Consider the following 21882-nt stretch of genomic DNA (forward strand, 5'->3'; position numbering starts at 1 on the left):
AAGAATTATTGCAAACCTTTGAAGAATCAACAGTTTTAACAACTGTAGTCCTTTTGCCAAACACTTGCTGACAACATAGGAAATTTCAAAATATTTGTAACATTTAGGAGGATTTTAAGTGAATTATTTTCTAACTTTCGCAACACAGAAAGATCAGTAATTTTGTTTTTTATACCAAATTTAGTTAGCGCACTCTCGACTATGCTAAGCGAACATTCTATATAAATATTTTTCAAAAACAATTTTTTGTTTTCCAAAAGACAAAAATACTTCAAAATTAATGATTTAAAGAACTGTTGTCTTTTTTTCCAAACACTTGCTGCAACATTTATGTTCGACATGACACCATACGGAATTTCAAGATATTTATTAAAGTTCTTAAACCTGAAAGTAACATTTGGGTAAAATTTAGGATGATTTCACGTAATTGTTTTCTAAGTGTAGTAATACAGAAAGATCAGGAATTCTTTTTAATACCAAAGTTAACTAGTGCACTCTAGGCTATGTTAATCTAAGCTAACGGTCTATAAAACTTGTTTTTCAAAATATTTTGTATACCAAACTATAGGAATTACTTAAAAACTTTGAAAAATTAACAATTAACAGAACTGTAGTCCTTTTTACCCACATTTGTTGCAACATTAATGTTCGAAGACATACAAAAATTCCACACATTTATTGACGTTTTTTTTAAAACCTAAAAGACACCTGTCCAACACAAAAGACCTTCAGTTATAATCTGTTTGTTCAGTTGTTGTGGACAGAACAAGTTATAAAAAATAATAAAAATAAAACCTGGGGGAGGCATTTAAGTAAAATTTAGAGTGAAATATTTAGCAACACAGAAAAAAGTTTTACTTTTTTTTTTCACCAAGCTTAGCCAGGCACTCTAAGCTATGCTAAGCTAACCTTCTATAAAACTTTCCTTCAAAACAATAGAACAAAATAAATAATTCATTTCAAAGTTTTGGTGAAGTACTAAGTTAAAGAACTGTGCTCGTTTTTCCACACATTTGCTGCAAGATTTATGCTTGACAACAAACCACATCTGACGTGTTTAGAGAAGCCATTTTTCACTGAGATCCAGGGGCAAGTGTTTCCCGTAAATGCTAAAAGTACCTTGACAAGGGAACGGATTGAACTTGTAAAGATCTGCTGACCTTGAGCACAATACAGATGTTATTACTCCTCCAGTACAACAAGTGCACTGCATATAAAGACCTCTTTTTCTCCATCTAAATAGCTTGTGACACAGTGTGGCAAATGTCTTTGTTCTGGTATTAAGTGGAGGATAGAGGAGGTGAGGGTGAAATGGGATCAGCAGAAAGGGAAGAAGCACCTCGAGACTGATGGGTAAGAGGCTGAAATAGAAGAGAGTGGAAAAAAAGGGAGAAAATGTGAAAGATGCAGGAACAGGGAGGGTGGGAGGATGGGGGGGCAATAATCTGGACGACCGGAGCTGTGTTGCGCTCGCTGGGGAGGAGAACTCTGTCTCTCTTTAACTGGATTTGGGTGAGCTGCTGTTTATCGGTGTATGAGTCGCCAAGCTCTGCCTCTCAACTGTCAAAACCACCCTAATCTAATCACGGGGGGCATTTCATCCATTCGCTTTCAACGCGGCGGAGCAGAGAGTGCACGTTAGTCATGTTTGTGTGCACCCTCTGAATGAACGCGTGGGGGGCTAGTGGACTGAGGGGGTCGGCAGCATCAGTGGTTTTATGGAAGGGTTAGCAGCTTGTGGTAGGATTTGGGGAGTCTGGCGCCGGACGTGGGGACCCCATTGTGTGCGGCAGGCTGGCTAATCTTCATTACCGCACACAATGAGAGGGCAAGAGAATGAGGCCTTGGCTGGCAAAAGGCAGGGGGAAAACAAAAGAGTAGTGGGCAGCGAAAAAGGCGGAGAAAGACAAAGGGAACAGTGAGGCGGAAAAACTCTGCTTCCGCCTCGCCATGTTCAACTGTGATGGGCCATCATGACTCGCCTGATCCTGTTTGTTTCTTTATGGTTGAGTACGATCCAAGTTCAGCTTTTAGCCATGCCCATAGCATGTTTTAAGGGCACAGTTTTAGGGATTTGTCACTCAGTAGTGCCCCAGCCTAGCAAAATAGGCAGTATACAGCAGGTCATGGGTACAACGTCGGAAGGCCAAGGTAACCTGCAAACTTGCACGGGACTCGTTCGGTTCCGCAAACGTTTACGGGCTTCAGCAGACGACGGGAGGTGGGGGTGCTGTCGTGCTCTATTTATCCCTCCGCTGTGCTTTCAAAACAAACCTGAGTGGCAAAGATTATCCCAAGCTGCTTAAAATATTGAAAGATGTCGCCTTGCTGCCACCGCTTCTGCTGTGGGCTGTCCTCCAAGAGATAACCTGAGTGTGTGCGTGCAAGTTCGGGTGGTATGAGGAGGGGCGGTGGTGGCAGCCTGAACCCATTCACCCTTCGGTGCAGAGCAGCTTCCTTTTCAGTGGGAAGCTTGAGGACTTTTCACCCCAATTTCATCTTGACAATGTATGGGAAGGGAAGGGGGTGGTTAGACCCACAGAGAAAGGTGTAAGGAACTCATTGACTTTGGCCTTTCGGTCTTGCATGCACCGGTGTGTGTGTGTGTGCTCTGACTGGTCTAGTCGTCAGTTTGAAAAGGCCGGTGATTACTACTCCAACAGTGAAGCCTTGCCTTGGTATTTGGGGTTAAAGTTTAAAGCCAGACAAATTCACGCCACTCCCAATGAAGTTTGGGTGTTTATCTGCACCGCCCGACACCAACAACAGCGGTTACGGCAAAGCCAATGGCTTTCTTGCAAACACACGGCAACGAAAATTATTGATGTGCTCTCTTGTAAAACAGTGGCTGTTCCCCGAAGTATTCCTGGCAACATCACGGGCCCAAAATAGACGCCGACCCAAATAACTTTCCCCGCTGGAACGTCGAACGAGCCAGACCACTGCCACTGGCGACTGGCTTTACTAATTGGCATCATTTTACAACGAAGTGATATCTGGGGCAGTAGACTGAACAACACCGGGAAACTGGAAAGCCGGATGGGATGTCACACCACACGATGAGGATTGGGAAGAGGGTGGGAATCCCTCTTTTCTTGTTAGGACAAATTATTTTCCAAGAAGACATGCATCGGGGAGGAAGTGGTAAAAGATTCATGTGATGGCATTGGTTTATTTAAAGAACCGAGGGGAGCGCTTGAGTGGTTTAACCCATAAACCGGGTTTTGCTTAGATTTGCATCCCAAGACCTCAATTGAATCATTTTTTTTATTCTTTTTCTTTTTGGACCGGGTTAAAATTACTTGCTTCTTACTGGTAAAACAAGGAAAAATGTAAAAAGTGGAGCCAATTTGGTATTTAAGAACGCTTGTTCAAACTCTGTTGTTGAAAATATTTTTTGGCAAACTAAACATGTTTAGAGCTTCTAGAAGCAAGAAAACATGCAACAATAGCCGTGTTTACATGGGCAAAAGTAATCGGAAAGAACGCCTGATCGGAAGAAAAATGCGTCATGTAAACGCGCCGTTCGGAATACTCTGCCCCGATCAGACTCGTTCGGATCAAAATTTCTTTCCGATCGAGATAGGTGGGTTGTACCGATTGTTGTTCCGACCGTTGTTCATGTCAACGGTACATTCCGATCGTATGTCACTACTGCTCTGGTTTACGTCATGCATAGACGGTGTTTTGCTCCAGAGAAAGCTTTGGAGCGCATACGGGACCGACCAGCTGCTCTGCGGACGCCCCGTGCAAAGTGCCGCTCCGCTCTCCCCTCTCTTTCACCCCTCACGAGAGAGGGGATGCGGGGGAGGATCGCTTCGTGCCCACAAATGTCTGGACCCGGCACCCGAGCTCTGCGTTCAGGTGCCAGTGGACCGAGTGAACCTCTCTGAGCAGAGCAGCAGGATTTATTAATATGTGTTTGAGGGGAGGGTGGTTTGTTACGTGTGCGTTTTGTTGTTTTGTTATGTGTGATCATTAGGACTGCGAAGCGTCCCGCCGCTCTGGATTAGCGGCTGTCGGCTTCAGGAGAACTGTGTGTGTTCGAGCAGAGCTCGGGCCGCCAGCACACATAGCGGCCTTGGGGCAGTGTGCGAACTTTAAAAAGCAGATATATCGCTCAGTCCTTAGAAACTGTTCAAACAATCACGTGTTTTCAGTTGTGCCCCGACTAAATAAAGGCTGATGTTATTCCCACACATTTATTTTACGTGCAGTCAAGATGCAGATTGCAGCTTTTCCTGCATGGTCCTGGATTTTGTGTCCGTCAAAAGGCTAATGTTGTTAGCGCGTGTTAGCCTCTCCTAACACTGGCTTCTTCCAGCTCCGTTCTTCCACAGACAAAGCACACACGGATTAAAAATAAAACGATGAGCGAACAGGCTCTTCATAATATTCATTAAAATAATAAAAAGCACATTTGGAAGATCGTCTCGTATATTACCGAGCTGCTGCATAAAATGAATGTGGCAGCAGTTTGTTTACAACGGGACTCATTTCCGCTTACGGTATTTTCAACACTACTGCGCATGCCCAAATGATTTATTCCGACCGAAAGTGTGACCATGTTAACGTTTGTTCTAATTGGAAAAAGGTTTTCTGTGCCCATGTGCACGGTTGAATTTTAACCTGACCATTGATCCGATCAAGATATTTTGCCCATGTAACCGCGGCTAGTGTGAAACGAGAGGGTCGTGACAAAGTCTTAATATCTGTTTATTAGGCTGGACTGTAGTAAGGATAGCAGAGCTAGCCACTTTTCACCTGATCAATGTTTGCTTAAAGACATAGTCACATGCACTGGTCAACCCTTGACTGACACTTTTGGGTTTTCCGGGCACGGTTGTACAGAGTAGTGTCCTGTTCGAGGCTCATCTTAAGGGGAGCGCAGGTGTGTCTTGCAGTTAGTCCCCTTGAGGCTTGAAAAGTATCAGCAAAACTAACCCAGAATTTACACTGGGCTGTCTGGGGAGGGGAGTCCGTCTCACGACTGTCAGTTTACATTGTCTCCATTTCGTCTACCCCCTGGCTCCCAGAGAGTGGTTTGTCCTGCCACCCCTGTGTCGGGTAGTTTATCACACCATTGTTGCTCACCCAAAACCTAAGCAAATAGGCCCCATGCCCTCTCCTAAGTCATTCTAAAATGCCTGATTAGTGCCATAAATAATGTTGTGTTTTTGTACTTTCAAAATGAAACTTTTGTCGTCTATGGCGGAAATGGATGCCTGTGTTATCTGGGGGTGTTTACCTGTGTTATCGCGCTGGTATGTCACCTTAAATATCAAATAAAATTTGATAAAGTTTTATTTTAAATATGCAAAGAGGTCTTTATTTTGAAACTTTGACCTTTTTCTTGGTTCTCCAGGTTTTTGCCGCAACATTGGACTAGAAATAGAACTACATAAAGCTTGCGTTGTGCTGCAGAGAAACGGATGTGATACGCAGATGCGACAGAGGCAGTTTAAACATTCTGATCAATTAATGAACGTTCTAATAATGTGTGCAACAAAGATGCACAGCAAACTGACCATCTGAAAGTAGCCTTAATGGAAGTTACACACACCTATGATGTACGAATGATGGAGTACTGTACCCTTTCGCCCCACTTTAGTCCCGGGGTGCCCAAATCCAGGCCTTGAGGATTGGTGTCCTACACACTTTCCAACCTGGCTAAACACACTTGATCCAGGTAATCAGCGGCAGATAAGGCAGAGTTTCTGGAAAACCAGCAGGAGGCTGACCCTCGAGGCCTGGATTTGGGCACCCCTGCTCTAGTCGTTAGTAAAAGATTAGTCACACCTACCTATAGTGCTACAATCTATTTGGGATCATGCAATCATCACATGAACAGCAAATATGGCCCCCTTTTTGTGCAGTTCGCAGGATATCAGGGGGGTGGAGAGAGAATTTTTTTTACAACACACCTGTGTATAACCCTTTCATCCTTACTTTAGCCTTGCATATTGCTGAAGTTTTGACTACAAACTATCGCATGTAACATGCTCATATAAAAAAAAATGTGTGTGAACATTTTTACTCTACGGGTTTACAGACCATGTTCAAGTTTACAGACTTTACATGACTTGTTCAAGTTTGCCCTGTTTTCACCTACAGTATCTGTCCGTAAGGGAAATAGTGGTATTCATAATTAGGAGAGGTCTATAGTAATTCTTGTTTGCCTTCACATAAGCAGTTTTTGGAACTGTACAATGTTTTTAAGCAGTTTTGATCCACACACCGGTGCATGCAAGACGGAAAATGGACCCAACCAAACACAGGTGTGAACATTTTCATCATTCTTATCCAACAAAAAAACTGTTTACAAAACTATCACAGTATAAAAGGATCTTTGATGGCACAGCAATATAAATGATAAGAAGGATGTGGCGGGGTCCCGCCGAGAAAGGATGCAGAGGAGCCAAGGTGAGGAGGTTCTGTGTTTATTTCATAAACAGTTGCTACACGCAGGGCCATGCAGCACGCAGCACACTCTGTCACTCCTCTCTTTTCGCCACCTGCAGTGCTCACCTTTAAGTGGGATGCCACACCCACGGGGCGTTGCTCTCAATTCCCAGCCAGGCGGCACCACAGGTGGAAATTATAACATACAATGAATAACAAAACACATTATTACACAAACAATAAAATCCGGTGTGGCCTCCCCTCGGCATCTGACGGTGCCACACCGTCACACCATCCCCCTCCTCTGAGGGATCGACGATGTGCGGCGATCCAGTCCAGCCCTCCGCCGCCGCGCAAGCCCACGCTGAACCACCAACCCGTTCCGCAGGCGCCCCTCGCCTAATGTAGAGGCCCTGTCCGGTTGGTCTGCAGGGATCAGCGGGACTGTCCTCCGGCGCGTGCTCCTCCACCCACGTCCTCGCGTCGGATGGATGCACGGGCTGCGGCTGCTCCACGACGGCGATCCCTCCGACCCGCTCCTCGGTGCGCCGCTCCAGTCGGTACCAGCCCCGGCTAAGGCCCTTCCAACGGCAACACGCCCCCGCTGGTCTCCTCCCGGATGGCACCTCAGCCGATCGGAGCCGCCGACAGCAGGTTACAGGCGAGTTGTGACGCCTCTCCCGGAGCACTCCCCTGACGGCCCGGTAGACGTCGGTCCGCCCCTTGTCCAGCTCCGCACAGGCCTCCAACGCCTGCATCCGCGGCAGTGGAACCGGGCGGTATGCCCGTCCCGCCTCCGGCCGTCTTCGCGCTCCGGCGGTCCACCCCTGCTGTCCGCGTGGTCCGCCGCTCGCCATGGGCGCCGAGTTGGACGCCGTAGTTCTTTCCGGGCCCCTGGCCAGGCCTGAAGCACCGCCAAGGCCACCCGGATCCAACCCCTCTTCCTTAGAGGATGGACTGCTTGGAAGAGGCGCTGAGCTGCCGGGGAATCGTCGTCCCCACCACGCCACTGCGTCCTCACCTTTTTGTGGCCCCTCTGCCAATTATGGTGTCAGAAGTGGGATCGCAGAGGGGCCACAAAAAGGTGAGGACGCAGCGGCGTGGTGGGGACGATTCCCCGGCAGCTCAGCGCCTCCTCCAGGCACTCCATCCTCTGAGGAAGAGGGGGTGGATCCGGGTCGCCTCGTCGGAGCGTCAGGCCTGGCCAGGGGCCCGGAAAGAAACACTACGGCGTCCAGATTGGCGTCCATGATGAGCGGCGGACCTCGCGGGCAGCAGGGGCGGACCGCCGGAGCGCGAAGACGGCCGGAGGCGGGACGGGCACACCGCCTGGTTCCACTGTCGCGGATGCAGGCGTTGGAGGCCTGCGCGGAGTTGGACAGGGGGCGGACCGACGTCTACCGGGCCGTCAGGGGAGTGCTCCGGGAGAGGCGTCACAACTCGCCTGTAACCTGCTGTCGGCGGCTCCGATCGGCTGAGGTGCCGTCCGGGAGGAGACCAGCGGGGGCGTGTGGCCGACGGAAGGGCCTTAGCCGGGGCTGGGAACGACCGGAGCGGCGCACCAAGGAGCGGATCGGAGGGATCGCCATCATGGAGCGGCCGCAGCCCGTGCATCCATCCGACGCGAGGACGTGGGTGGATGTTTACGCGCCGGAGGACAGTCCCGCTGATGCCTGCAGACCAACTGGACAGGGCCTTTACATTAGGCGAGGGGCGCCTGCGGAACGGGTTGGTGGCTCGGCGTGGGCTTGCGCGGCGGCGGAGGGCTGGACTGGATCGCCGCACACCGTCGATCCTTCAGAGGAGGGGGATGGTGTGACGGTGTGGGACCGTCAGATGCCGAGGGGGGTCCACACCGTGTTTATTGTTTGTGTAATAATGTGTTTTGTTATTTATTGTTATTTATGATTTCCACCTGTGGTGCCGCCTGGCTGGGTATTGAGAGCAACGCCCCGTGGGTGTGGCATCCCACTTAAAGGTGAGCACTGCAGGTGGCGAAAAGAGGAGAGGAATGACAGAGTGTGCTGTGTGCTGCATGGCCCTGCGTGCAGCAACTGTGTCGGCAATAAAGACCAGTCCTCCTCACCTTGGCTCCTCTGCATCCTTTCTCGGCGGGACCCCGCCACATTATGGTTAGGAGCATGTAAAACAAACGACAAACTAGCCTGTTCATGATTCTATCACTTTTCACACTCCGAATTGTGACCTTAATACTTATCTCTTCACTACCTACACATAAATATGGAAAAAACCTTATTATGCAAATAAATATATACATAGAGATGGAACAAGTAAAATTTTTATCTTTTTTAACGAGTTGTTGAGAGTAACCAATGGTCCACTAGAAATCTAATGGAGAAATTGATGACAAATGAGCAATTCAGTACTTTTTGTTAGAAAGCTTCATTTGCACAGATTTTGGATCTAATGAATCTTGTGAATTCAATTGTAGCATCCATTGAAATGCATCACCTATGTGTAACTTACTGTTAGACTAAACACAAGTTGACAAAAAGATGTGAATGTTACTAAACTTTCATTTTAGGATCAAAGCAGTTTTGCACTTGGTGAGGTCACTGACCACCTTTGCGCAAACTGTTTCATTTTTGCCAACGACAAAATGACCAGTTGTGTCTAAAATCTCCATTCCATAAACATCTCACCTACATTTCCAGGAAATAAAAACCGAGGGCGTGGAGGGTGTAAACGCGAAAGGACTTTGGCAGCCTAAACCTTAACTGGCACCATGAGATTCATCTAATCAAAGGACTGGCTGCGCGATCATTAAGGCTAAAACACTCGGCGCTCTCTTCACATACCAGAGCAGAACAATGGGAAACAGAGGTACACTGTCACGCTGATGAATGGCTTCTCCCACTGGTCTCATTGAATCACAAAAGGGGTACTTCCTGGGCTGTTAAAGGTGGAAAGCGAAATCTCTTCACCCTTTCGTCTATCTGCAGTGACACATTTACAGCCTTCTCCAAGCATGCTCAACACTTCTTAGTGAAAGATGTAAAAGTCGTTGGCCTTATTGAGGATTAATCTCAATTCTACTCCAATTTTTCTTCAGACGTTTGAGCCCAGTGGGCACTTAGAGTGACAGAAACTATGTGATGCACACAGTTGGGTTTTCTGTGTTTTGGAGTAACTTGGGACCCTGATAGATTGGGCAGTTAGTTGAACTCCAGCTGCAAACACCAGGATAACTGTTTTCTTTATCTATTTCTGACCAAACATCTGCAGCTTCACCCCCAGGTTAAAAGCTGCCAAAGCGTGGCCTGTGAAATGCAGCTCAGGTGACGTAGCTTTGAGATGTAAGAGACAGCGAGGAAAGATAAGGAGACAGCAAACGTAGTTGTAAGCTTGATTTCGAAAATGAGGAGGAATATAAAAAAAAGGGAAAGAAATATGTTATCACTATATATAGGTCGGACCAGACTCCGGCAGGGCTGCCCTTTATCATCGGTTTGATTCATAGTTTTAATGGACATAATTTCTAGGTGGAGCCAGGAGCCGGAGGCTGTTTTGTTTGGGGACCACAAGATTTCCTCTCTGCTCTTTGCAGATGATGTTGTCCTGTTGGCTTCAGTGAGCCAGGACCTCCAACGTGCATTGGGGCAGTTTTCCCAAGTGCAAAGCGGCTGGGATGAGGGTCAGCACCGCTAAATCTGAGGCCATGGTTCTTGACCGGAGAAGGCTAGTTTGCCATCACTCGATGGGTGGAGTGTCCCTGCCCAAGGTGGAGTTTAAATATCTTGGGGTCTTGTTCATGAGTGAGGGAAGAGCAGAGGGTGAGATTGACAGGTGGATTGGAGCAGCATCCATAGCTATGTGGTCGCTGTACTGGTCTGTTATGAAGAGAGAGCAGAGCCAGAAAGCAAAGCTCTCAATTTACCGGTTGATCTTCGTTCCAATACTCATCTATGGTCATAAGCTCTGGGTCATAACCAAAAGAACAAGGTCCCAAATACAAGCGTGTGAAATGAGCTTCCTTCGTAGGGTGGCTGCGCGCTCCCTTAGAGATAGGTTGAGAAACTTAGTTACCAGCGGAGAGCTCGGAGTAGGAGTAGAACCGCTTTTCCTCCACATTGACAGGTTCCAGTTAAGGTGACTGGGGCATCTGGTCATGACACCTCCCTGGGGAGGTGTTCTGGGCAAGACCCATGCTGGAGAGACTACGTCTCTTGGCTGGACTGGGAACGCCTCGGGTCCCCCCAGAGGAGCTGGAGGAAGTGGCCGGGGTGAGGGAAGTCTGGGCATCTTTGCTTAGACTGCTGCCCCCACGACCCGGTCCCGGATAAGCGGAGGAAGATGGATGGATGGACGGATATATAGATAGGTTACACCGTTGATGAAGAGACTCTTTTCCAAATTAGGTCTTATATAAGGCCCAGTGACCTATAAGGTGCAATAAGCAAGACAAAAGAGTGAGATATAAGTCTGACAGTCAGACTTTATTTAATAAGTTCACAGTAACTCCAGAACGTGTTTGTAACATGCTAGATGTTAGAAACATTGGAAGCACTTGCAAAGTTAGTGTATTCACAATACATTCATCTTCTTTACCGTTTATTCCCTTTCGGGGTCACGGGGTTGCCGGAGCCTATCCCGGCCACTTGGGCGTAGGCAAGGGATGCCCTGGACTGGTCGCCAGTCTGTCGCAGGGTAGAATATCCTCAATCACACATCCATTCACTCTCACACTCACACCTATGGACAATTTAGAGTTGCCAATCAACTATGAAGCATGTTTTTGGACGGTGGGAGGAAGCCGGAGATCCCGGAGAACATGCAAACTCCACACAGAAGGGTCCCCCATTGATGCTGTGTTTTTCATGTCCCCCAGCCGGGACTTGAACCGGGGGCCTTCTTGCTATGAGGCAAGAGTGCTAACCACTGCGCCACCGTACACTGTACAATACATGTAACTTCCAACCTTGTTTGCAAAACGTAAAAACACAGACCACAAAAAAGAAATTTTTACCGGGACTATACTAACCGCCCAACTTTGTTAGTAACACAAAATATAAAACAAAGTCTGACTGCGCTACATTTCATCCACATTAGCATGTTCATGTTAAATCCAACTTTGTTTACAACACGTGGAAAAACATAAAACAAACGTTACTGTGACTATGCTAACTAGGCTTCCAGTAACACGTAAAAAAAGACAGTCCGACACCTCTACGTATTCGTGTTTAGACAGTAGGACCCAACCAAATACTCTGACAGAGCGCCGGGTACTTCTCAAAATCACTTCAACATCAGTAAGCACACCAGAAGTATCCATATATAATAAGACTCTAGATTGTTTTTTTAATTAATTATGGGAGATTGTGGCAGGTGAAAAAAAGAAAAAAACAAGGTTGTTTTTGCAAGTCAGGTAGCCAGCATGCAAAGCATGACTTCAAGCAAAAGTACACCAACGTTCAAATACATCATTTTTAAATGTATTTTTACCGAAAGAACATTCATAAAAACCCAACAAGGTCCAGACGGCACTTTAAAAAACTTTTCATCCATTTTTGGCGAGCGTGCTGCCCTTGCAGCTGTCAACAAAGAGCTAAGGGGTGTGATTGATGAACGCTTCGGATGACAACAACAAGCAGCAGTGTTTACTCAGGACAAATTGCCCTTGTCTCTCCCCCCGGTTCATGCCCCCCCTTCGCAAAGTCTGTGGAGGGACGCCGTCCACATGGCTGGATCTCTGGTTTCTGGATGGCTACAGATCCCTTGGGGTGGGATTAGCCTTCCAGACTGACAGCTAAACAAACAAAAAAAAAACTGATATTCCTGCCTGCCAACGCTGCCTAGCAACAGGTAGATAGGATGATAGGATGTTTTGGATGTCACAGTCAAATGGTGCTATAAAATGCCGGCACATAATTTGTGTGTGTGTGAGTATTTTTTTTAAAGCTCGAGCATGTTCAATTACATCAACAGACAGGGTAATTAGGCAAACTTTGGCCCTTGTACAAAGTCATTGACACATTCCTCAGAGATTTTGCATAGGCAAGGGCTTTTTGCATGAGGCTGGTCTTTTACATGCCATTTAAATCCTCTCCCTGCATGAGGTAATGCAAACACGGTCACATTACACTCTGATTTAATCAGGAATGACTTTATCGACAGGACAGCTTCATGTAAACGTCCATTGCCAGCTGGTTTTCCTTGATAAAGCCCTTGAAATACCGGCCAAAAGAGAAATTTTTTGTGATTTGTTTGTTTTCTTTTTGTTTTTTTTCTGCAGACGTTATATAATGTCCGTTTGAAAAATAGAAGCTTAAAAATGTAAGGCTAACATTTGGTAAACACATTTTTTTCTTTATGTATATGCATACATATATATAATCGTATTATACCTGTCTTAAATATCATCTTATTCTTTGCTTTTTGGAGGTTTGTAAATGAAAAAAGCCACATGTCAGAAATTTTGAAATCTGTCAGTCATTTATTTCACTTATGCTTTTCATTTAAAGACCCCTTTTTTTTCTTTTTTTGCTAATTAGCATTACATAACAACCATGAGTTCAACTTTTTGTCTTCTGCAAACTTGTCTTAAGGCGAAAAAGGAAGCCAGAGCGAGTCATGAGATGAAGAGTGGGTGGTGGGAAAAGCGAGGCTCTAAAGCCTCAAACGAGTGTCTGAGACTTTCCCTTTTTTTCTTTTTTTTTCCCCTCCTGCACTCTCCAAGCCGGATGGCAGCAGCGAAGCATGTCGGATCACTGTAAGGTGCCGCAATGGCTTCCTGATTTCAAATGATGTGAAAGTCATGGCCTAGCCTTGTGCGCCAGTGTGAGCCAAAGGAAGAAAAAAGAAGAAGAAAAAAATCACTTGCTCCCCCGTCTCACTGTTAATCAAACCGTGGGCTGCAGGACGGAACCCATACATAAAGATGTGCTTGTTCACCACTCTCTGCCTCTTTTCCCTCCTCCGCCTGTCTTTCCGTCACCAGTGTCGGACAAATGAATACTTCCTCGGCCGTCCTCTCTTCCATCAGCCCTTCCCACGTTTTCATCAGCGTCCATAAAGCTGTGGTCGGCACCTATCACTGGCAAATCCCCCCCCCCTCCGCTGCCTGAGTGATGAGACGGAGGTGGCGGAGTTCACTAAGCGCTCTTATGGCAGAATGGATGTTTCTGGGTCAGGGGGTCGCCTGCACATCTCATTACACAACATACACAGACACACAAAACCGTATGGTGTGTGCAGAGGAAGGGAAGGCGTCTAGGTAAAGGAAAAGTCCCAAAACGGCTGGACACGTGTCACACAAGTCGGAGGTAAAACACATCTCAGATGGGTCAAATGTAGTCAAAACATTTGCTAATTATACATTATTATGGACTGTATAAGAGAACTGGACTGATGACCCCTACCGACATGCGTTCCAGGAAGTACCCATTGGTCCAAAAAAGCCGAAATCCAATAGACTTCTACAGACAAACAGCTATTAATAGTAATTATATCTGCTACTTTTTCTGCTAATCATATTGTTTTAAAATAGGATTAGCTGGCCCATCATATGCCTCGATAAATATATTTGTATTTTCAAAGCGTTTGATTGAGAGATTCTCTGGAGCCCGTTCCAGTGGTAGGGGTGAGTACTTCCAACGAGCTCACTTTGACTAAACATTCCTGTGACAACTGCTCTCGCCGATCAGACCGAGTCGGACCAATCTCTGCCTACTGATGATTTTTGGTTCTTACATGGTGACATCCGTATTGCGAAAAAAAAAGGCAGACTGAATTGACTTCTTTTTGTTAGAAGTCATTTTTATATGGGCGGTGTCACACTCACTCCAGTTTCAGACATGCAGTCAATGGTTTAATGTTGAATAGCCTCTTCAGACAGGGTTTCCAAGAAGCAATGTAATAGCTTTGTGCCCAAAGGGTGCCGGACAAAAGAGTCCTTTCATGCCCGACTCCATCGCTTCACGTCTACAACATCATCTGACTGCTGTCTGTCTGTTTCATCCTTCACATCTGAGTCTCAGTTGATCAGAAAACTTTGTGTTTGAAGGACCACGCTGATTCCTTTTGACAGATCTTTTAAATATTGTATTTTCTGTACTAAAAAGCGCACTTAATTATTTTTAAAAAACAACAGTACTACTTATAGACCGTCTGAAACACTGTCTGTTTTGTTTTTTTTCAATTTGAAGTGGGACTTCGATAAAAAAAAAAAAAAAAAAAGAACAGGCTATATTTTCTGGGATTAACACCTCATACGCAACGTGACATTCTATCAGAGCAGTAGAGCTGGAACGCTTCCAGGAGCCTTTCGGAGACAAACAAGATTAGGTCTCAACTCGTCCGTCTTCAGAGGATTGATTGAATTTTAATTTGCGTGAAATTACATCAGTTTGACGGCAGTCAAAGGTCAGCGGTTCCAAACTAGATGATTTTCTTAGACCAGCATCCAGGTGTCCTCACAAACCCAGACTGGAGTTCCACAAAAAAAAAAAAAAAGAAAATCCATACGTGCTAATTCTATAAGTGGAAAGACAGAAGGAAAAGCAAGGATAGAGGAAGGAGGGAGCCGGTTGGCTGAGCTTCTCAGCACACACGGCGTGTGTGTGTGAGAAAGCAGCTGTGGCCTATCGAGGGTTACATAACAGCCGGCGCACTTAGGCCTACATGTGTCTCCATTTGGATGCTTATAGAAACGTTTGTGCCTCAATATCCAGGCCCTACCCTGAGTGCCCTTCTTTTACCTGCACATCAGGGGGCGCCCATGACGGTGCTCATCACCTGGACGGAACCTGCACGCTCAGCATTGTCCCCTCACACACCCAGGAGAATATCGAGCTGGCCGGGCCAGACCTTGAAGTCGATCGGTCCAGATGACGCCGATAATGGACAGCGCTGCGGACATTATTTTTTGCCTACGTCAGCCTGCATTGGAGTGCGGCCCATTGGGATATGTCAGAGCGTGTCCTGAGGTCAATGATGGACAACCGCGGGTGGTGTCGGGTTACATCCTCCCCCATCGGGGTCAAGCAACAACAACCGCCTGAAATCCGGCATCCCTAAGCCAAGTCAGGTTTCTTCTGAGCAAATGTCACTCCGCAGAGCGGACAAATCCGTCACTGTTGGGTTGCAGATGCAAAACAACACGTGGTCGCAGTGCTCCAAAGGGAAACAGCGAGTCATAAGGGAGGTTTCTGACCAGCTCCACACGCCAAGCCGTCCCTGGCTGTTTGTTCCGACTGTACCGGGACTTGGAAGCGAGACAACGCCACTCAGTTTGGCACTGTTTGGTTCATTAATGGAGCAAACAGCAGCTTCGCACGTGCCGTCTGCAGACCCCATGAAACACTTCTTCTCTATTAACGTCCTCAATCGAGCTTCACACACTCCCAACAGGGGGAAGTGTGTGAGGCGGTCATCATTCCTGGGACCCATTTAGGACCCGACTACAACGGCCTCCTATCTCACCATCAGATGCTGTAAAAGCTTCCAATACAGAGAATGGAGGGTGGTGGTGCTGAAATCGCCTGCCCTCTGTAGGGGACAAAGCTTTTAAGGCGAGCCACAGCTGATAATTCCTGCTTTCATGGTGGCTCGTGGCGTCTTCAGCTGGCGAGAATGAGCTGGAGGACGGCTCTGCCAAGAACACTGCAGTCAGTGGAATGAGATTTGGGATGGGGATGGGGGGGGGGGGGGGGGGGTTGTGGTGTGGGGCAAGTCGTAATCCATGTTTGCACAATGATGCAGTCTGATCTTCTTATACAAATTAGGGGTTTGTTTCCCTCTTCTGGAATGAAAAGTTCCTAAATATTTGGAATTTCAAAGGCGTTGAGAGCTTTTCTCCTTTTTTTATCACTTTTGTCAGTTCCTGTAATTAGGCTAAGAATTTAGGCTTTTTAATTTGGGCAAAACTCTTTGGCTAAAACTTTTGTGATGTATCATAAAGATATAACTTGTTTTTTAATCTTGTTTTTCTTGGCTAATCCAATCAACAATTCTTGTTCCATTTAATTCATGTTTTTTTTTTAGACTAAAAGGGCAGCAAACCCCTGAAACTTCCAAAACTGCTCAAGACAGGCTGATTTTAAGTCAAAAGTAAGCATTGAACCACAAAAAATGATAGATTTTTGTTATTGAGTAGCCCGTAAAAGTTCTAGAAAGTGTATGTTTAAAGACCCTAAAGCAAAGACTGTCTTTTCCACGCCACAAGGTGAACTTAAAAGTCGCACTTACACACCTTATTCAAACAAAAACAACATTGCACCTAACTATTCAAATTACTCCTTGTCATGTTTAATGATGTCGAAGAGGTACACGACACTTTGTCGACTTATCAGCACTTTTTTTTCTCGAATTGCAAACAAAGTTGGGTGTTATTGTGAATAAGCTTAGAAGACTAACGTGTAGCAATTTTGGACTTAGCTACTAACAAGGTTGGTAGTTACACGTATTGTGAACACGCCTATGAGTCTAACGTGTATGGATTTTGGGTTGTTAGTTTTTACATGTTACTGACAATGTTGGGAGTTACAGGAATTGTGAATCCGCTAACGCGTAGCAGTTTTGGACTATTTTTACATGTTACTAACAATGTTGGGAATTACAGATATTGTGAATTTGCCAACATGGCAAAAATGTAGAATTTCGGATTGTTAGTTTTTACATGTTACTGACAATGTTGGGAGTTACAGGAATTGTGAACGCGCAAATGCGGTTAACGTGCAGCGATTTCAGATTGTTCGTTTTCACATGTTGGGAGTTGCAGGTATTGTGAATCCGCTAACGCGTAGCAGTTTTGGACTATTTTTACATGTTACTAACAATGTTGGGAATTACAGGTATTGTGAATTCGCTAACATGGCAAACATGTAGAATTTCGGATTGTTTGTTTTTACATGGTACTAACAGGGTCGGCAGTTACAGGTAATGTGAATGCGCTAACGCGGCCAACATGTAGCGGTTTTCGATTGTTTGTTTTTACATGTTACTAACTAGGTTGGGAGTTACAAGTATCGTGGATAAGCTAACGCGGCTTATGTGTAGCGGTGTTGGACTGTGTCTTTTTTATTTATGCGTTACGATCGAGGTTGAGAGTTAGCGTAGTTAAAGTTATGTTTGTTTTAGTGTATCAGTCTGTTTTTTGCCCTTGCAAATAAAGTTGGGAATTACAGGTATTATGAATATGCTAACATGGCTAACGTGGTTAGAATGTAGTGTGTTACAAACAAGTCCCAGAGGTTTTGTGAAAGCAGACAGACTTATCTCAGACTCTTTGGCTTGATGCTCTTTTTTAGTTTGGTATGCTTTGACATATTTTCCAAAATAGACCATTCATTAAGGATGTGCCTTAAAATCTGGTGCGAACTAAGGTAAAAACCTAAATTACGGTACCCAAATGTATTGTCGTTTTTAGCAGGAATTTGCAAATAAAACAACAAAGAGTAATAAGATTTTGGTATACATGTCTAAAGGCTAACAGCACTATTTCTTAAGGCGATGACATTGTTATTTGGTGTCTCATTCATTAGAAAATTCACCTCTTAGTTCTGGGCAGAAACGTTGGCACAGAGCAACCCCGCCCCCCCTTCCCCTCTCCATTGCTGAGAACTGGTTTCTGCAGAGCGGTATAGTTCTTAAGAAATTGGCCTCTGAGTTGTCGATAGGACCGTGTGGGCGAGTCAACCCCATCTCCCCTTCCTGTCACCCATCACTGAGAGGTCTCTGTTCACAGGCTCTCCTGCTTACAGCCCCTCACACTCCCAACCTAACATTAGCGTTGCAACAAAAATGGCGCACTAAATTTGTCGAGCAATATTGGAGCTATCCTGCTGGAAAGATTGGAGACGTACATGGATCTAGTCGTCTACAAGTGGATGAATCAGAATGGAAAGTATTTTCCATGTAATAAATACAATCAAAACAAATTACAGCAGATTAAAATTGAGAAAAATCCAACCTTTTTTGTCAAATAAGTCAAAACAGGAAGTGGGGAAGAAGTGGAGATTTGATCAAGAGAAAAAAAGCCTTAACTGACTTGATTTAGAGCTGTTTTTATGCAGTTAATTCAATGATTTTTAAACAACAATAACTTTTTTTACATGGTTTGTATGAGGGGCAAAAGGAATTAATGAAGAAAAACACAAATCCCTTGTTTTTCTTTACTTTGGAAGTTTTAGGAATTATAGGTTATCCACTCTTTTAGGATTTGAAAGCCATGATTTCTCCGTGTTTTTAAGCCCTTTCTAATAAAAAGGAAAGGGAAAAGTGGACAAATTGAAGCAGTTTGCAAATTTAATTATCAAAAATCCAACCTTATTTGTCAAATAAATCAAAACAGGAAGTGAAGAAGGAGTGGAGCTTTAATAAAGACAATAAAAGCCTGAAGTGACTTGATTTTGTGTTGCTTTTTGTTTTTTTTCAGCAGACGCAACGACTTTTCTCTACAAAGTTCAAATGAGATGTAGAGAAACTATACTCTGAAATCTTTAGTAATCAGCGGATATCCACTTGTTAGGGTTTGATAACCACAATTTCTTTTTTTTTTCCGAGTAGAAAATCCATGAAGAATGGGGAAAAGGAGGAGATCTCCAGCCACCTAGGAGTCAGGTGCATCTTTATTTCCAAAATGGAAGTTGTCTGGAGGGGAAAAAAAATCTGCTGCAGAACAATCATCTCAGCAAAAGAAAGCTGACATTTCCACTGGGTCCAGATAAGAAGCTCCCCAGCTTGCTTGCCTGCCTGCGCACGCAGCTGCCTCCCGCTACCATTTGCATTTTTCGCGATCGATTTTGATATTCGGGGCTGCGGGTGATGAACAGGGCAGAGGCGCGCGCGCTGCTTATGGCACACACGCGCACACGGTGCGGTTTTTTTCCTTCTCTTTCTTTTTTCTTCCCTTAATGCGCAGCGACTCTGAGACTTAATAGGGGGGAAGAAAAAAGATGCGTCTGCTGCAAAACAGTAGGATGCCAATTAGGCAGCTCGGCCACGACGGAGGAGATCTGCGCGGTCACGCACCGGCTTCTCCCTCAACGCGCCACCCCTCCTCCATCCTCCGGCATGGATGGAGAAGTGGATGATGAGAGGGGAAAAAACCCATAAAGCTCCTGTTTCATGAACAATACAAGCTTCAAATTTCCTCATAATGATTTTTTCCCTCACTGTCTATGCAAGAAAATAGATAAAATGATGTTGTTTATGCATGGATTTATGAGAAAAACTAAACAAAAAATGTGTTTTTAGGTGAGAAAATGTCATTACTTTTACAACATTTTGGATTTCACAATAAAATGTCTTTTTTATGACAAAATTAGTAAATACCCAAAAATAGCTATTAAAATGCGAACTGGAGTTCTTTCTTATAAAGGAGGGGCTTACAACTTCCTAATCATGTGCGTTATTAACGAGCAATTCAGCGCCCATTACCGATCCTCATGTCTCCATGTCGCATGTGACAGCTCCATTACGCGCCGGCGTGCGCTCGCTTCTCAACCAATTTGCACTTTTATGATTCAACATCTTTTTTTATTTCTTTATTTCAGTAAAATGATGTGGAGTTTGCCTTTCGTGATGACTGAGACAAGACGTGTAAAAAAAATAAAAAGAAGTAAAAGTTCACGCCCCGCATCCTAGGAGGATGAGGAGGATGAGGAAGTACCTGCTGCCAGTTCTCCTCCAGCGACGGCATGGCGGAGAAGTAGCCGGTGTCGTGGACCAGCTGAAGTTCCTGAAAGATGCTGTGGTTCGCCAAGACATCCATCGCTGACTGCGCGGTAGCGGGGGGGAAACAAGCCCCCCACACCGCCCAAAAAAGAAAAAAAAAAGACAGGAGTGCTTCAGCTTCACCTCTATCACACCTTTAGATCCACTTCTGTCATATTAGTCCACCAGAAGTGTTCGGGAGCTGCGGATGCGGCGATTGTAGGGTCCGTGCGCGCGTAGCCGGTGCGTAAAGGAGACTGGAGGTGCTGGGAGCTCCATGCGTACTCACGTTGCCAAAATAGCGCATGATAGGGAGCCGAGGAGTAGGAGGAGCGTTGTAAATCGAAGGGGCGTGGTTGGGAATGTCAATCAGACCCCCTCTGTTTGTCCATTAAACGCGAATGGGCGGTTCGGGAAGGGGGGGGGGGGGGGCGTGAATACACAAAAAGGTGCGGTTTGGAGGATTCAGCAGGCGGGATTGGTGCAGAGGCACGCCACGCAAGGTGCATATTAGCTTGATAGGTGAGCTATTTATGGATGGCTATAATAGATTTTGAAGAAGGACTAAAAGGCCAGTCCCATCTGAGGAGCTGAGGTGTTAACATCATGCACTCAGGGCAAAGAAAATGGGGGAGAAAAAGGCTTCTTTTGTTTGAATTCATGCATGAAGCGTGGAGGATTGGTGCAGTTGGAGAAGGAGTTTTCATCCCAGCATGTGATCGGCAACAGGCTGACTCGCTCAGCTCATGAGCTGCGAGAGGGTCAGCTGTCGGGGAAACTCCAAAAGTGTCCAAATCTGCCTTGATATGTGCGCATGGAGGTCTGTAATCTCTTTACAGCTCTCATGGAGGCTGGCCGACAGCCCCGGCTGCTCCATTTCCATGTGGCGTTTTGGGATGATCCAATGAAAATTATGTTGTTGTTTTTTTGGTTGTTCTTAGGACATATATGAAGAAATTTAAGCTCAGAATGGCATTCCTGAGTATTTCCTTATTTAAATTGTTGTGAATCAGGAAACGAAGAAAACCTGCAGTTTGAAAAAGAGCTGGAGGGGAAGAGGGGCGGGGTTGCTCTGTACCAATAGTCATGGCCACAACTCTGAGGCGAATTTCTAATGAAGAAACTATGTTCTATGTTCCAGAAAAGTAGCAGAAAATTGGTTTAATCATAATTAAAAGATCACAGGGAATGCTTTGAAAATAGATCAAAGGATGATTGGAGCGGGACTTTAAGTGTCCACTATGACCAGTAGCGTGCAGCATAACCTGTAGAAAAAATGACCATTTCGGCTCCACGGGTTCACCGAACTGTCCACGAATTTGATATTTTGTAGGTGCGCCGGACTGATTTGCCCATTCTTTTGTCACAGATGGATGCACAAAGGGTCACTTGAGCTGAGGAATCAGACATCCACAGGTATCTTGTCAAGACAAGACAAGAGGTTATCTGGCTCTACATCTACTCTACTCCGTTCTTGAAGACGACTAGGACCGTGTACGTCGTGTTGTTTTCTCGTCTGAGCTGGCATCTGGCTCAAAGCTATACAGCATGATAGCTCTGATATTGTTCGCCGTTTTTCTTGCAATGGTATTGTTAGGTTGGGAGCGTGAGTGGCTGTAAAGCTGCATTCACACCGAATGCGATTCGCGCTGTATAGGCGGCCAGGTTTACTGTTAAGTCAATGGTACAGATTCCATCTGAGGTCCCGCTACGCGATTTGAGTGGCGGGCGCGGTGCGAATGTCGGGGTCAGAGTTCAAATATCAGAATTTTGGCTAGGTCGCTGCATTGCATCTACCAATCGGGG

General features: G+C 45.6%; 1 protein-coding gene across 1 annotated transcript in view; it reads right to left on the reverse strand.

The window, feature by feature from the left end:
• The window catches only part of klf7a (Kruppel-like factor 7a), a 57322-nt gene extending 36936 nt beyond the window's left edge, over positions 1 to 20386 (reverse strand). Inside the window, exon 1 of the mRNA XM_004066536.5 lies at positions 20033 to 20386. Within this exon, the coding sequence (XP_004066584.1) occupies positions 20033 to 20134 (102 nt within the window). The 5' untranslated portion in view covers positions 20135 to 20386. The remainder of the gene's footprint in view (positions 1 to 20032) is intronic.
• Between the last annotated feature and the right edge of the window lie 1496 nt (positions 20387 to 21882).

Source organism: Oryzias latipes, chromosome 2 (assembly GCF_053564925.1).
Source record: "Oryzias latipes strain Hd-rR chromosome 2, Olatipes_Hd-rR_3.1".
NCBI lineage: Eukaryota > Metazoa > Chordata > Actinopteri > Beloniformes > Adrianichthyidae > Oryzias > Oryzias latipes.